The sequence below is a fragment of the Pelophylax lessonae genome (genome assembly GCF_965119305.1).
Source record: "Pelophylax lessonae genome assembly, chromosome: 3".
NCBI lineage: Eukaryota > Metazoa > Chordata > Amphibia > Anura > Ranidae > Pelophylax > Pelophylax lessonae.
In genome coordinates this window covers 234,927,552-234,944,752 of record NC_138770.1, presented here as the reverse complement: position 1 = coordinate 234,944,752, position 17,201 = coordinate 234,927,552, and the positions used below count along the sequence as shown (strand labels likewise).

The window sequence follows — 17,201 nt, the reverse complement described above, 5'->3', positions numbered from 1 at the left end:
GTGAAACATGTCAGAGGACGTGGCCTGTGGAGTGGTGCAAGGCTGGGTTATCTTACACATGTTAACTCCCCGCCCACTGTAATGTCACCCCAGTCTCCCTGTGATCGTGTGCCCGCAGGGGCGAGAAGCGCAGCGTTTGCGGTCGCACTGTGTTGCTAGGACACGATGACGCAGCTCTTTACCCATGTGATCGACTGTGTCCAGTCACAGTCAGTCACATGTAGACAAGGAAGTGCCATTCATTGGCTCTACCCGCCTCACACTGACAGAGTGTGAGGAGAGGAGAGCCGATCAGCGCCATCTCCCCACAGGGGAGACCTGTACAGATAATCAGGGCACTGATAATCAGTGCACTGGTTTTCAGTGCAGTGCCCATCAGTGACACCAGTCAGTGTCCATCAGTGACACCCATCAGTGACAACAATCAGTGTCCATCAGTGATGCTAGTAGCCTAGTAGCCTACCAATCAGTGCCTGCTTGTCAGTGCCGTCCATCATTGGCCATCAGTGCTGCCCATCATTGCCGGCTATTCGCGCCGCCTATCATTGCCTATCAGTGCCACATATCAATGCCCAACAGTGCGGCATATTAGTGCCTCCTCATCAGTACCACCTCATCAGTGCCCATAAGTGCCACCTCATCAGTGCCTATCAGTGAAGCCTATCAGTGCCCATCAGTGCCATCTCATCAGCACACATCAGTGAAGGAGAAAAATTACTTATTTACAAAATTTACTGACAGAAACTTTTTTTTTTTTAAACTTTTTGGTCTTTTTTAGTTTTTTTTTTAGCAAAAACTCAGCAGTGATTAAATACCACCAAAAGAAAGCTTTATTTGCGTGGAAAAAAATGATAAAAATGTAATTTGGGTACAGTGTTGCGTGACCGCGCAATTTTCGTTCAAAGTGTGACAGCACCTAAAGCTGAAAATTGGCCAGGGCAGGAAGGGGGTGAAAGTGCTCTTTATTGAAGCAGTTACCCACATACACTGGATAGGGTTGAGTGGTGATTCCTCTAAGTATGCTACACAATACTGGATGGCGATATTTTCTGCCAGCGCCCTATTCCTGAGTACCAGCAGGACTATATACGCTCTTACTTTTTGCTTAGAGTGGCACTACTAGCATTAGCACATCACTGTGTATACTTATCTGAAATGATATACTGAATAGATAGAGCTCCATACTGAACTACAGATTTATATTACCTGCCAAAATAGGAATCATATCGTAATATATTCATATCATAAAATGTTTAAATATATGACATGAATATATTTTTTATGAATTTCAATTCATACAAAAACACTTTATTTAAGCCCCAAATGCCATATAAATACAAAACTGAATCCATCACATTTTTATTTTTTTTAGCTGGTAAGGGTACCTCAGTGTGTTTTCTGATAATATGAAGACAATATAATTTAAAAGCTATGTGATTAGGTTCAGTGAAACAAATCAAAGAAAAACTGACGGATGGCAAATGTCATAGTATGACACAGAGGTCATGACATACTGTACAAGATGGAGATATCCATTCTTGCAGTATGTAGTGCATGTACGTATAACCATTGTCCACCTGGCTGAGGGAATCATTCATGTTTTAAATGAATGATTATATTTCCAGTGCAACATGTAGAGTCATGCACCCAATCAGCTCAGTAATAAACAATGTTGGCACAGACACAACATTGTTGTATGGGCATAACAAAAATGCAATTTGGCTAAATCCACAGCTATCAGATATATGTGTAAGGTGCTTTCCCAACTAAAGGATTTGTAACTGTATTATCCAGGCACTCCTTCCAGACAGCATCACTATCCTCCTTCATTTTTCTCTATTGCAGTTAAAAAGAGAGCTAGCTGACTAAAGCCTAGTACACACTATTCGTTTTTTTTCCCAGCTGCAGTCGGAGCCACTGTACTAACAATCCAATGTTAGTACAGCTATCTCCTGCGCTGAGCTATTGTGCTTCGACAGGGAGACAAGCCCCCTGCCAGAACACTACAATCAGTGCCCAATGCCCATCAGCCACTGGTTTTCCAGCATGCACGTTTTTTATTTGAACCAGCCCATGTGGCCCGACATTCAGCCAGTGTGTACTAGGCTTTAGTTTTACTAAACCCACAACAGTAAAATCAGTCTGTATATACAGTAACGCATGCTTGTTGTACTCACTGGGGAACCTAAGGGGTTAATCCTCAGCATTATGTAAAAAAGCTGTTTGATCCTGTCTTCTCTGATCCTCCCCTTCTTCCACAGTCCACAATCCATCTCCTAATAGAAGAGAGGTTTGGGGAACAAGCTGCACATGCTCAGTTTGGTGTGTATTGCTAGAAAGTTTTTTTTTTTTTCTTGAGAGAGTGCATGTGGTTAGCACAGGGCCAATCAGCACTGTCCAGACAAAGGGTCAGGGGTCCTGCAGCTTTATAGGATAGTCAGAGTAGAATGAAAACTCCTCCTACAAGCTTTAACCAGACATTGATAGAAGTGACAAGACTGCTCTAACTGCTGATGAAAAAAGGTATTTAGCAGTTTAAATTTAAACGTCCATGTTCTGTGTACTGTGGAAGACCAGATATAGTGAATTCAGGGTCCTGGGGTTAGTAACACTTGAACAATAAATTGGCATCACTGAATTGATAACATCATCAGTCTGTGTATCCCTCTTGTGTTAATGCTTCCATTGGTTAAGACTGACCTAAATGTGCAATGCGAAGCACCTGAATGGCTTACATAGCTGCTCATTCCTCTCTTTCTGTTTAGGAAATAACAACTGAATTTGCTTTTGTGGAGACAGAATATACAGCTAACATCTGAGCATGCCTTAAAGGAGAACTTCATTAAAGTAATCACAAACTACCTAGCCTAGGCGTTGTAACGCATAGAGCACAGAGGGCAAAAGTAAGTGACGCACAGGGTGTAGGAGTACCAAGTGTATGTAATGAACAGTGTGCAGGGCTTCAGAACAGAATGCAGACATCATAAGTATGTAACGCACAGAGTGAAATTAGGAATATGTAATGTACAGCAAAGTTTATGGCAGTCAGATGTTTGCACCAGCATATCATACAGTGTAGGGAGGTCAGGATTACACAAATTATACAGTGCATTGCATACCATTGACCACTGCAATGTGTATGCTGTGCTGTACATTTTGTACTGTTGTACTTCCAGTTTACAGAGTGCAAGGGTCAGGGATATATACTGTACAGAAAATACAATGTTCTCACATATGTAGAGTACTGCGGAACCCGAAGGTATCGCTTCCTAAAGCTTCCAATAAGAGATAAGACTTCATCTATTAACCACTTTACCACCGGAGGATTTTGCTGTCTTACGTCCAGGCCACTTTTTGCGATTCGGCGCTGTGCGACTTTAACTGACAATTGCACGGTCGTGCGACGCCGTACCCAAACAATAAAGCAATAATACCCAAAGCACACAGCAAAAATGACCACACAATGGTGGTTTAAGGAGAAAAAGATAAATGTCCTTGCATGGCCTAGGGCCTAGTCAGATTTCAGACTTTAACCCCATTGAAAATCTGTGGAATGACTTGAAGACTGCAGTGTACAAACGGTCACCATCAAATTTACCTAAACTTGAGCAGTTCTGCAAAGATAAGTGGGCAAGTATTGCAAAATTAGTAGATATATCGCAACAGACTAAAGGCTGTATTTAAAGCAAAAAGTGTTCCAAGAAAATACTGACATCCTTTTTCTAACTCAGTAATGAATAAAACAAAAACTGTGTTTGTCTTAATTTTAGGCTGCAAAGCAACAAAATGTGATTATTTTCTATACTCACTGTATGTGCTCCACCGTTTATAGAAAATGGAACAGAAGAGGTCTACTTTAAACATATCATATATTGTTATTCTGCATAACAAGTAACAGTAACTCTAATGTTGCTGAAACTACATGAGTGTCTAATTTTGTGTACAGTCTGTTTCTGACCATTACTATTACATACGGTACTTTGCGGCAGTACTTCTGTCAATCTCCTGGCCCACATACCCATTACTATCCCCATCCTTTGTCCTGCTACCATCACTCTTTGACAGTGCAGACATCTTTAATATCAAGCAGGAAGAGTGTGTCACTGTTGAATTTGTGTCTTGAAATATCTAGGATGAATATAAACCAAGTGGGAGGACAGTACTTGGACAGCGCGGGCAGGAGAGTCAGGAGATGGCACTGGAAAAGCAGCGATTCCAAGCAACCCTGTGTTCAGTTCAAGCCAATCTTCATATCTTCGAATCTTCAAGTGGGTGTTCGAATAATTGCACAAGACAAGACCTATGTATCTTTTCTAGCTATGGGGAAGCAAGCCAAATTCAGCGTTGGAAGAAAAGAGCTAATAAAGTCACAGGTAAGATAATGCTAACTGTATAAACACTATTAGTTAGTGAATGTAAAGTAATGCCCCGTACACACGTGCAGATTATCTGAAGACTTTTGTCTGCAGACTTACCAAAACCATATAATATGAGGTCAAACCTAAACACTTTCAATTTGTATGCAATCTGGCAGGCCCTTGCACTACATAGAAAAGGTAAATCTGAAGACAAAAGTCTTCAGATAATCTGCACGTGTGTACGGGGCATTATGCTACAGAAAGCTGCCAGAGACTGCAAGCATGCAACAGGAGATGGTCAAAGATCACAGGTATGCTACAAGAAATGGTAAGAGACTGCAGACATACTACAAAAATTGTTGAGGATCATATGCTTAAAGTGGTTGTAAACCCCCGGGCGTACTTCACTCCTCATCGCCTACACAAAATGCATGAGTCCCACTCCCCGGAGTGTTGGCGGTGCGGCCACACGCCCAGGAACTTTATCCATATTTTCTGGACCTGCCCGGATCTGTCTGATTACTGGTCACGGGTCTACGCGGCTGCAAACGGAGTGTTGCAGGTTTCGGTAGACCCCTCCCCAAAAACGGCCCTGTTGGGCCTCCTAGATGATCTGTTCCCTAGGGTGGCAGATCGCACCCTCATGGGTCTCCTCCTGTTTTTCGCCAGAAAGAACATAGTGCTTCATTGGAGGCAACGGTCCCCTCCCCCGCTCCAGCGGTGGAGGGCACTGGTGGACTCGGTGATACTGCTGTACAAGGACACGTATTCTCACAGGGGATGCCCCAAAAAGCATGACAGGGTTTGGGCCAAGTGGTTGGCGGACTCCTCCGTGCCGCTGCTTGCCGCCTGTCTGGGTGGGGGCGGCTCGGGGGTTCCTTAGACCGCTTTCTGGGGACCGGCCGAGAGGCGGCCTGAACTGTGCTACTTGTCTTATGATGTACACTGCTTGATGCTGTATTTCTTGCTACCAGGATAATTATGCCCCTGCGTGGGCTCACTTTTCCCCCTTTTTGTTTTATATATGCTTGCCTTGATGATGACCATGCGCTGCAAGACTGTTATGTGACCCTTTTTGCACCTATTGTTTGTGTGTTGTTATGTTTCTCTGTTTGAAACAATAAAAAGATTTTCAAAAAAAAAAAAAAAAAGTGGTTGTAAACCCACCTTTATAACTTGTACCTATAGGTAAGCCTTTAATTAGGCTTACCTATAGGTACTGTAAATATCTCCTAAACTTGCACCGTTTAGGAGATATTTACGTTGCATTCAGCCGATTATGTTATCGGCGCATGCGCTCTAAAGAAACGGGCGCCTCTGCCGTTTCTTCAGAGTGCTGTGACGTGACCGGCAGCTCCTGCGTGCATGCGCGGAAGTGACGTCATGCGTCTCCGGCCAGTAATACAGCTGGAGTCTGCAGAGGATGTATGCGGTGACCAGTGGGGACAACGCAGGCTTCGTTTGCAGGTAAGTGTCACATAATGTGCTAGTATGCGATGCATTTACTTTGCAGGGAATTAAAAAACGAAAAGAAAAAAATGGAAGAGTCAGTCACTGTGATTGACAGCAGCAGGGAGCAGGGGCGGAGCCGAGTCCAGCTGTCTGTGTCAATAGATGCAGACAGCAAGGCTTGGGAGTGAGCCTGCATACCATTTTTTAGAGCCAACGGACGGCTTTCAGGTGGTAATGGCCGATGGGGCTCGGGCGCCGCTTGGTTGTTACCCCAGCAAGCAGGAGGGGACGCCCCCTCCGCCGGCTGGTTGGAGTCCCGAACGAAGACTGATTCGGCTTCGATCGGGTCTCCGATGATGTAACCCAGAAGCGGCGTTAATAAAGTCACAGCCAGGTTACTCGGCGGCCAAAGGCACCAAATTAAAAAAAGTGACAGTATTCAAAGATGCAGTTTTCAGCATTTTGAATATATTGAAGTGCAGTGGAGGGGCCTGGAGTCTTTTAGACCCCCGATCCCTCCATAAAGAGTACCTGTCACTGCCTTTTGCTGTCACAAGGGATGTTTATTTGGCTTGTGACAAAGAATAAAAGTGATCAGATTTTTATTTTTTTTTAAAAACCTGTGCTAAAATTAAAAAATTAAATAATATAAATAGGAAAAAAAAAATGTTAAAGCGCCCCCGCCACCGTGAGCTCACGCATATAAGAAAAGTATACGGAAGTTGCGCCCGCAAATGAAAACGCTGTTTAAACCACACATGTGAGGTATCGCCACGATCGCCAGAGTGAGAGCAATAATTAAAAAAAAAGAACTACTCTGTAACTCTAAACTGGTAACCATTAAAAAATTTGAAAGCGTCTCCTATGGAGATTTTTATTGACCATAGTTTGTCGCCATTCCGCGGGTGTGCGCAATTTTAAACCGTAACATGTTAGGTATCTATTTACTCGGCGTGACATCATCTTTCACAATATACAAAACCAAAGGGCTAACTTTACTGTTTAGTTTTTTTGTAATGCAGTTTTTCCCCAACAAAATGGCGTTTGAAAGACCACTGCACAAATACCGCATGACAAAAAATATTGCAATGGCTTCCATTTTATTCTCCAGAGACTTTGCTAAAAAATATATATATAATTTGTGGGCGTTCTAAGTAATTTTCTAGCAAAAAATAAAAATTTTTAAATTGTAAACAACATGTGTCACAAATGGGCTCAGTCCAGAAGTGCTTAAAAGACCTCAGCCAGCACAGAACACAGAAAACCAGCAACTTTCATGTATTATATATACATAATAATATGAAGATAAAAAATAAAAAAAAAAAACGGCAGGATTTAGTGCTGGGGGTCTATTTTCATCACAAAAATGCAATCTTATGTTGTTCTATACTTGAATGATGCAGGTTAAAGGCTAACTCCACCTTTAGGCACATATTACACATGTATTTAGGGTGTAATATGTTGACAAGCATCCCCCCCCCCCCACTCTACTCTGAGTCCCCCGTGACAGTGTGCAGGAGATCCTCTCCCCCACAGCTGAGTTTGCATGAGTCGGTTATTACACATGCAATCTACTAATTATGGGTGCAATACTTTGCAGGCTCCTTAAAAAAAAAAAAATAAATAAATGCACATTTTTGTCTTGCAAAATTATGTGCATTTATTTATTTTTTTTCTCTTAAAGGTGAACTTAGCCTTTAAGCTACATGCAGTCCTAAAATGATCCATAATTTACATTAAGATTTCCGTGAAAACAGCAGTGACTAGTTAAGCATGTGGAGAAGCAAAAAGGTTTTTGTCAATGTGAGAGAGAAGAAAGAGCATCTTCTGTGTGTTTTTTCCTTGATTATCCCTGCAAGGGATTTACACTTCAGTTAGCTCAGAAAAAGAATTTGCATATTGTTATAATAAAAAAAAAGATAATTTTTTATATAAAAAAAAAAAAAAACATTTTCATCATAAAAATAGGATTTACAAAAAAGCACAGGCACAAAAAACAAATGACAGCTCCAAACACCCACATCCTAGAAAAAATCCAAGGGCCGTCTACACTGCTCATATTCTTTGCTTTTTTTTTTTTTTTTAATTGTTAGAATCAAGTGATCCTTACATTGTTTTGCATGGTGTCCTCCTAGACTACATCAACCCACACTGTACAGCAAATACATTTGTACTTGAATTGTATGATAGGAATGATAGGGTAGAGTATATACCATTTTATTTGTGTTCCCCTTTCTATGCCTATTTCTTATATACTTAGCACAACTAATACACTTATACTGTATTTTCCTCTGTTTTTATTTCACCAGCCCCTGATGGTATATACACTATATTACCAAACGTATTAGGATCCCTACCTTTACACGCACATTCATTTTAATGGCATCCGAGTCTTAGTCCGTAGGGTTTGATATTGAGTTGGCCCACCCTTTGCAGCTATAACAGCTTCAACTCTTCTAGGAAGGCTGTCCAAAGGGTTTAGGAGTGTGTCTATGGGAATGTTTGACCATTATTCCAGAAGCCCAATTGTGAGGTCAGGCACTGATGTTGGAGAGAAGGCCTGGCTTGCAGTCTGCGCTCTAAATCATCCCAAAGGTGTTCTATCGGATTGAGGTCAGGACTCTGTGCAGGCCAGTCAAGTTCTTCCACCCCAAACTCGCTCATCCATGTCTTTATGGACCTTGCTTGGTGCACTGGTGTGCAGTCATGTTGGAAAAGGAAGAGACCATCCCTAAACTGTTCCAACTAGGCTGAGAGCATGAAATGGTCCAAAATGTCTTGGTATGCTGACTCCTTAAGAGTTCCCTTCACTGGAAATAAGGGGCTAAGCCAAGGGTGTAGGAACCCACACAAATCTGGGGGGGACAGCATTTTTACTCGCCAGGTATATGCGCGCAAGCCCCTTTCAATGCAGAGCGCCACAGCATTGTCCCCAATCACTGCAGAGCACCACAGCATTGTCCCCAATCACTGCAGAGTGCCCACAGCATTGTCCCCAATCACTGCAGAGCACCACAGCATTGTCCCCAATCACTGCAGAGTGCCCACAGCATTGTACCCCAATGATTGCAGAGTGCCCACAGCATTGTACCCCAATGATTGCAGAGTGCCCACAGCATTGTACCCCAATGATTGCAGAGTGCCACAGCATTGTACCCCAATGATTGCAGAGTGCCACACAGCATTGTACCCCAATGATTGCAGAGTGCCACAGCATTGTACCCCAATGATTGCAGAGTGCCACACAGCATTGTACCCCAATGATTGCAGAGTGCCACAGCATTGTCCCCCAATCAATGCAGAGACCAGCGTTCATGCTCCCTTCAACCCAATGCACTTACCTGTCGGCTATCGGTGGGGAGGTGAGCGGCTTCTCCCTCGTCCTCTTCTGCGGCGGGAACCGGCGGGCGGCCTCTCCTCTGCAGCAGGAACCGGCGGGAAGGTGAGCGGTGGTGACGGTGAGTGACTGACGCACGCACCGGCACCGCCCCCATTGCAACGTCATGGATCGGATGTCCTGGATGATGATTGGTCCAGGCTGGAGACTGGACCAATCACAGCCAGGACATCACGAAGGTGGGGGTGGCCAAGTGCTCTTTCCTGCGCCCAGGTTACGCCCCCAGAAGGCAGCCAATCGGCGCCTTTCTGGGTCGTAAACCCCACCCCCCCCCTTTAGCCACCACATAGGCCGGAACACCGGCGACAGGGGCGTTGCTAGGTGAGAAAAAGACCAGGGGCTTCAGCCCAAACCTAAATTTGATGACCCCGCCCACATTTTAAAGTAAGTCCCGCCCAAGCTCCACCCAATGCCCCATCATAAAATTTTATAAAATGTGACCACACGCATGTTAATCTCTCAACTTTCCAATCTCCACTTTTACTTGTAACTCTTCCCTTAAAAGCAATTGAGAGCACCAATTATGGCAATCAGGGTGTCCTATCCAGAAGCCTTTCTGGAGGCTCCTATGGAACTGCTTAAGTCATTTTCGAAATAGCAGAGGTCCCAGAACATACACAACACACAAGAGAAATTCATTTCCCAGTAGCCTAGATGAAGCACCAACACCAAATCTTTCCAAATTAGCTGTAACCAGAAAATGGTGAGTCAGTTCCTCTATGACTTCCTGGGAAAGTTGAACATCAAGAGCTTGTTCAAGAAACAATGCACAAAACAAAATGTTACTTATCTGACATCACACTAGCAAATGGTGAATTCTAATTGGTTGTCACAGGGTTTAGGGTGCCTTTGTACAGTTTCAGTAAATTAGGTTGAAAGGCTGCAGACTGCAGACATCATACAGGAGATGGTCAGAGACTGTGGACGTGATACAAGAGATGGTCAGAGACTGTGGACATGATACAAGAGATGGTCAGAGACTGTGGACGTGATACAAGAGAGGGTCAGAAACACTGGACGTGATACAAGAGATGGTCAGAGACACTGGACGTGATACAAGAGGTGGTCAGAGACACTGGACGTGATACAAGAGGTGGTCAGAGACACTGGACATGATACAAGAGATGGTCAGAGACTGTGGACTTGATACAAGAGATGGTCAGAGACACTGGACGTGATACAAGAGATGGTCAGAGACTGTGGACGTGATACAAGAGATGGTCAGAGACTGTGGACATGAAAAAAGAGATGGTTAGAGACTGCAGACGTGACAAAAGAGATGGTTAGAGACTGCAGACGTGACAAAAAAGATGGTTAGAGACTGAGGACATCATACAGGAGATTGTCAGAGACTGCGGACATGATACAAGAGATGGTCAGAGACTGCGGACATGATACAAGAGATGGTCAGAGCAGTGGCGGCTGGTGCTCAAAATTTTTTTGGGGGGGGGGGGGGCGCAAACAGAAAAAATTAATAGACATTGCTTTGCGGCAAAAAACGATGTAAAAAAATTGCGTGACTTTGAGGTCCCAAAAGTGTGAAAGGGGCCTTCAGTAATTAAGGTATAGTGTGCCCCCTTTCAATGCAGAGAGACCACAGCGTGCCCCCCTTTCAATGCAGCGAGACCAGCATGCCCCCTTTCAATGCAGAGAGACCAGCGTGCCCCCTTTCAATGCAGAGAGACCAGCTTGCCCCCTTTCAATGCAGAGAGACCAGCGTGCCCCCCTTTCAATGCAGAGTGACCAGCGTGCCCCCCTTTCAATGCAGAGAGACCAGCGTGCCCCCTTTCAATGCAGAGAGACCAGCGTGCCCCCTTTCAATGCAGAGAGACCAGCGTGCCCCCTTTCAATGCAGTGACCAGCGTACATGTCCCCTTCAATGCAGTGACCAGCGTACATGCCCCCTTCAATGCAGTGACCAGCGTACATGCCCCCTTCAATGCAGTGACCAGCGTACATGCCCCCTTCAATGCAGTGACCAGCGTACATGCCCCCTTCAATGCAGTGACCAGCGTACATGCCCCCAATGTAGTGACCAGTATACATGCCCCCAATGCAGTGACCAGTATACATGCCCCCAATGCAGTGACCAGTATACATGCCCCCAATGCAGTGACCAGTATACATGTCCCCAATGCAGAGATCAGCGTGCGTGCCCCCAATGCAGTGACCAGTATACATGCCCCCAATGCAGAGATCAGCGTGCGCACCTCCAATGCAGTGACCAGCATACATGCCCCCAATGCAGAGATCAGCGTGCGTGCATCCAATGCAGTGACCAGTATACATGTCCCCAATGCAGAGATCAGCATGCGTGCCTCCAATGCAGTGACCAGCATACATGTCCCCAATGCAGAGATCAGCGTGCGTTCATCCAATGCAGTGACCAGTATACACGCCCCCAATGCAGTGACCAGTATACATGTCCCCAATGCAGAGATCAGCGTGCGTGCCTCCAATGCAGTGACCAGTATACATGCCCCCAATGCAGTGACCAGTATACATGTCCCCAATGCAGAGATCAGCGTGCGTGCCCCCTTACTTACCTGGAGCAGCAGCGGCAGCGATCGGCTCCTCCTCAGTCCCCCGAACAGCTTCTTCTGCTCGGTCCCGGCACGTCTCTTCCAGTACTTCCGGTCCCGCCTCCTCCTGGGCCAATGGCATGGGGTTTGCCTTGCGGCCAATCAGGAAGCGTGTATCGGACGTGCTTCCTGATTGGCCAGGAGGAGGATCGGTGTGACAATAGCGAATTTTCATTCGCTATTGTCACACAATGGGTGTGTGACACCCTTTCCATCGCCTGGCTCTAATCAGGTGATGAAAAAAAAAATCCCCCATTGAACTCCATGCGTCCGGCGCCCCTGCTTGCAGATTGGGGGGCCAGACGCATAGATGGGGGGTGGCGCCCCTGCGCCCCTAACGAGACGGCCGCCACTGGGTCAGAGACTGCAGACGTGACAAAAGATATGGTCAGAGACTGCAGACATCATACAAGAGATGGTCAGAGACTGTAGTTATGATAGAAGATAGAAAAGCACTAGGGGGGCCGGAGAGCACAGGGGAAGCAGAGAGCACTGGAGATGCTGAAGGGCAGGAGGGGGCGACAGGAGAGCATTGGGGGGGGGACTGGAAAGAATTAAGGGGGGGTTTGGAAAGCATTGCAGGGGGGTTGGAAAGCGCCGGGGTTGGAGAGCACTGGGGTGGGGGGCAGGGAAACCCAGGGGGACAGAGAGAACGGGGGGTCTGGAGAGCAATGGGGGAAACTGTAGATCACTGAGGTGGGGGGGGCCAGAGAGCATGGGGGGGGGAGAGATGAAAACCACTGTGGTGAGCTGAAGAGCACATGGGGGGGCAGGAGAGAGGGGGGCTGAAGAGCACTTGGTGGGGGTGTTGGAAAGTGGGGGGGTGTTAAGACAGCACTGGGGGGCCCGGCCAGCAAAAGAAGTTGTATAGGAGGGGGATTGGGCAGCTGCATATAGAGGATTTGATTTTTCCATATTCCTTCTGCAGCTGCTGAATGCCTGCAGAAGGGAGAGGAGAATCAAGCAGGAGGAATATGTAAAGATCAATTCCTCCATACGCAGCTGCCCCTTCCCCCTCCTATAGAGTCACATAGGGAGCCTTGCTTTGGCACTCACCTGCTGCCATCGCCGTTGCCGCTGTTCTGACAGAACACCACCTCTGATCTACAGCCGGAAGAAGAGGGAGGAGGAGCCGATTCTACGCGCCGAGGAGGCATTTAAAATCCTCCGCCGAGCTGTGCAATGAGAGCATCTCCTGCTGGTCACGTGATGAGTGACATCACTGGTTGCTAGATGCGTCGCCAGGCGATACTAGCAACCAGTGTGGCAGGCCAGGCAGGAGAGGGGAAGCATGTTAGACAGTGGACGGACACTCGGGGCTAATTACAGTAAATCATCCACACGAGACTCGGGGCTTTTTGCGGGCACACGCCACTGACCGGCGATGTACTAAACTGGGGGGGATTTCACCATACCTGTCCCCCCCGCATTATTTCCTTGGGGGGATGTGTCCCCCCCGTCCCCCCCCCGGTTCCTACGCCCATGGGCTAAGCCCAACCCCTGAAAAACAAGCCCACACCATAATCCCCCCTCCACCAAATGATTTGGACCAGTGCACATAGCAAGGTCCATAAAGACATGGATGAGCGAGTTTGGGATGAAGGAACTTGACTGGCCTGCACAGAGTCCTGACCTGAACCCAATAGAACACCTTTGGGATGAATTAGATCGGGGACTGCGAGCCAGGCCTTCGCTCCAACATCAGTGCCTGACCTCACAAATGCACTTCTGGAAGAATGGTCAAACATTCTCATAGACACACTCATAAACCTCATGGACAGCCTTCCCAAAAGAGTTGAAGCTGTTATAGTTGCAAAGGATGGGCCAACTCAATATTGAACCCTACAGACTAAGACTGGGATGCCATTAAAGATCATGTGCGTGTAAAGAAAGGTGTCCCAATACTCTTGGTAATATAGTGTGTGTGATAAGTGTTACAAATTCCAGAACTTACAAGTAATGCAATTACCTTATTCTACTTCACTGTTCCTCATTCTGATGTTTTTTTTCTTTGAAAGGTGGGAGAAATTGAAACAGATAAACAAAGCAAAACCACATTGCTTTCTACAGTGGAAGATGAACTTATTCTCTTTGCAATCAAGATCAAGTTCCTCAGCTTACTGAATAAATGTTATGATTGTTTGAATTCTCCATCGAAGAAACAATGGGACGGGGTCAAGCCTCCTTCCTTTCTAGTGGCTCAGGCACAGAAACTCATCTACCTCTGTAGTGTTTGTGACATTAGCACAGACATCAGTGCCTCAATCCAAGATACCATCCGCAATCACGTGACTTCTGACCTCCTAACTTAGAAGATGATTAGCATTCATTTCATACAGTCTTCCTATAAAATATGTTAACCTTTTAATATTTCATGTAGAATGAAATAAATCCGTGGCCTTTTCCCAGATCTAGTGCTTTCTCACTAATGATAAACATGTCATTCAAACATGATTGAATGTTTCTGGTGGTAATTTATGCATCACAATATCATTATCACATCAGCTGTTACCTAATTGGGGTGCTCATCATCCGCTCAGAAGGTTGGTAACACCGCAGAGAAAAATATGCTTACCTCCGGACTATGCATTGTGGCAATAGCAAGCCAATCACAAAGCTTACTAAAAAAGTATAACCATTGTCTACCTGGAGTTAAAGTGTTACTAAACCCAGGACTCTGCATTCACTATATCTGGTCTCCCACAGTACACAGAACATGGAAATGCAATTATTTTAGTAAATATATACTGCTAAATACCTTCTCTCATCAGCAGTGTATAGCAGTCTTGTGACTTCTATCAGTGTCTGGTTAAAGATTGTAGGAAGAGTTTTTATTCTGCTCATACTGTCTTATGAAACTGCAGGACCCCTGACCCTCTGTCTGGACAGTGCTCATTGGCCCTGTGCTGATCACATGAACTCTCCCAAGAAAAAAAAACTCTCTAGCAATACACACCAAATTGGCCATGTGCAGTTTGTTCCAGTGGCGGCTGGTGCTCAAAATTTTTGGGGGGGAGCAAAAAGAAAAATGTAATAGGTATTGCTTTGCGGCAAAAAACGCGGTAAAAAATTGTGTGACTTTGAGGTCATGGTACAGGCATGGCACAGGCATGGCACAGATGATGGTATAGGCATGGCACAGGTGATAGTATAGGCATGGCACAGGTGATGGTATAGGCATGGCACAGGTCATGGTACAGGCATGGCACATATGATGGTATAGGCATGGCACAGGTCATGGTACAGGCATGTCACAGGTCATGGCACAGGCATGTCACAGGTCATGGCACAAGCATGTCACAGGTCATGGTACAGGCATGGCACAGGTCACGGTACAGGCATGGCACAGGTCATGGTACAGGCATGGCACAGGTCATGGTACAGGCATGGCACAGGTCATGGTACAGGCATGGCTGAGTGGACAGTGAGGGGATGTCAGGGAGCCTATGGTAGGGCCGGTGTAGCATGAAGATAGATTTGCCAGTAAGAGGTGGTATGCCTATCGCAAATGCGCATGCGCCGGATTTCGGCAGAACAAGCCGAGCGCCGAGCCCGATACACCTGCATAGAATTAACCCTGACGGAGCTGCATTGATGGATGGCTACAGCGGGCGGAGAGGAGGGGAAGGTGAGCGGTGTGGAGTACGGGGAGATGATGGCTACAGCGGGCAGAGAGGAAGGTGATCGGTGTGAAGTATGGCCCTGACCTACAGGATAGCACTGCCCTGGGGCTGGGTGAGAGAGGAGAGAGATGGAGGCGGCTGCTTCAATAATTCACTTACCTGCTCTTGGGCTGGCTCGGGCTGGCTCTGGCTGACTCACTCCTCGACCGGACCGGACCGACTGCTGCTGCTGCTGAAGACTCGACCGATCACGGCACTTCTCCTCTTCGCTCTGACGGTGGGCGGGAAGGTGAGGGGCGGTGAGTGAGTCACTGACGCACGCACCGCCCCCACGATGATGTCATCCGGGATGTCCTGCATGATTGGTCCAGGCTGGAGTCTGGACCAATCACAGCCAGGACAGGACTAGTGGGGGAGTGTCGGGGGGGCGCATTGCTCTGCGCCCCGATGACACCCAGGACGGCCGCCAATCGGCGCCTCTGCCTGCCACCACGTGGCATGCCAAACCCCCCCCCCCCCCATAGGCAGCAATAGGTCCGGCACCCCATAGTGGGCTTTAAATGGTAATTTTTTTTTTTCCTTTGAAGATGATTGGGGGGGGGGGGGGCAGCGCCCCTGCGCCCCCTATTGACCAGCCGCCACTGGTTTGTCCCCTAGCCTCTGTTCTATCAGGAGATGAATTGGGGATAGTGAAAGAAGGAAGAAGGGAGGAACAGGGAAGACAGGATCAAACAGCCTTTTTACACAATGCAGATGATTAACCCCTTAGGATCCACAGTGAGTATAACAGGCAGGCTTTATTGCATATACAGACTGATTTTATTGTTGTGGGTTTAGTAACACTTTAGGTTTTACAGGTTTTGCAGTTTAATTGCGGATAAACCAATCCAAAACTGAATAAATATTAAAGACTGGCATCAGCCAAAACGTTGTTTTGGAATGAGGGGACGTAAAATTAGAGCCTCTTTCAACTTTTTAGTGCTATCTGCGTTAAGAATGGTGTATTGGGGTGTCATTCAGAAAAAATTGGCACCAGAGTGCATTACCATGCATTGCAGTGTTGCCTGTCATAATGTGCATGTTACTGCAATGCAATGATGTAAATAGGCCCTTAATGCTAATTTACACCTTTATAGTGAGGTGCAATGTTGGAACTCGTATGTTAAGGTCTCCGTTACTGCAATGCATGTTAACATATGCACAATTTTTAGCAACAAAGCACATAACAACACCTGTGAGTTTATTACCTTGCTTTGCAGTGTGCTGCAATGCTAATGGAGTGGGGTGCTACTCAGAATGAATAGCGCCGCAGTGCACCAACAGGCATAGCGTAATTTGCTATATGTTACCACAATGAAACAGTGTGAAGCCAGCCAAAGTATTATCAAAAATGGCTTAACCACCCCAATACCAGACACTTTCACCCTCTTCCTGCCTAGGCCATTTTTAAGTATCACCCTTTGAAAAACAATCACTTAGTCATGCAACACCACACGCAATGAAATTGTTTTTAGAAGAACCCAAAGTATGGCATTTTTTACATAGTTACATTGGTCCAGCTTTGGCCATACTAACTATGCATAAACTATCCCCGTGAAATCCCTCTGGGAGACAGAGATCACTATAGTAAGCAACACTACTCCAGTGATCTCCACTTGCTTCTGGTTCCTGTGCCAAGCGACTGCCCTGCTGCACTGTGAGCACAGGAGGTCAGCTGCTTGGCACAGGTGCCATTCAGAGAATACTTTGCATTTTCTCAATGACTGCAATAGTATTCTCTGATTTGATG

At 46.2% G+C, this 17,201-nt stretch overlaps 1 protein-coding gene across 1 annotated transcript in view; it reads left to right on the top strand.

Moving 5' to 3' along the window:
* ERICH6 (glutamate rich 6) overlaps positions 1-14,127 on the top strand; it is a 231,006-nt gene extending 216,879 nt beyond the window's left edge. The window contains exons 13-14 of the mRNA XM_082251532.1: positions 4,133-4,373; positions 13,808-14,127. Coding sequence (XP_082107658.1) covers positions 4,133-4,373; positions 13,808-14,101 — 535 coding nt within the window. The 3' untranslated portion in view covers positions 14,102-14,127. The remainder of the gene's footprint in view (positions 1-4,132; positions 4,374-13,807) is intronic.
* The last annotated feature ends 3,074 nt before the right edge of the window (positions 14,128-17,201 follow it).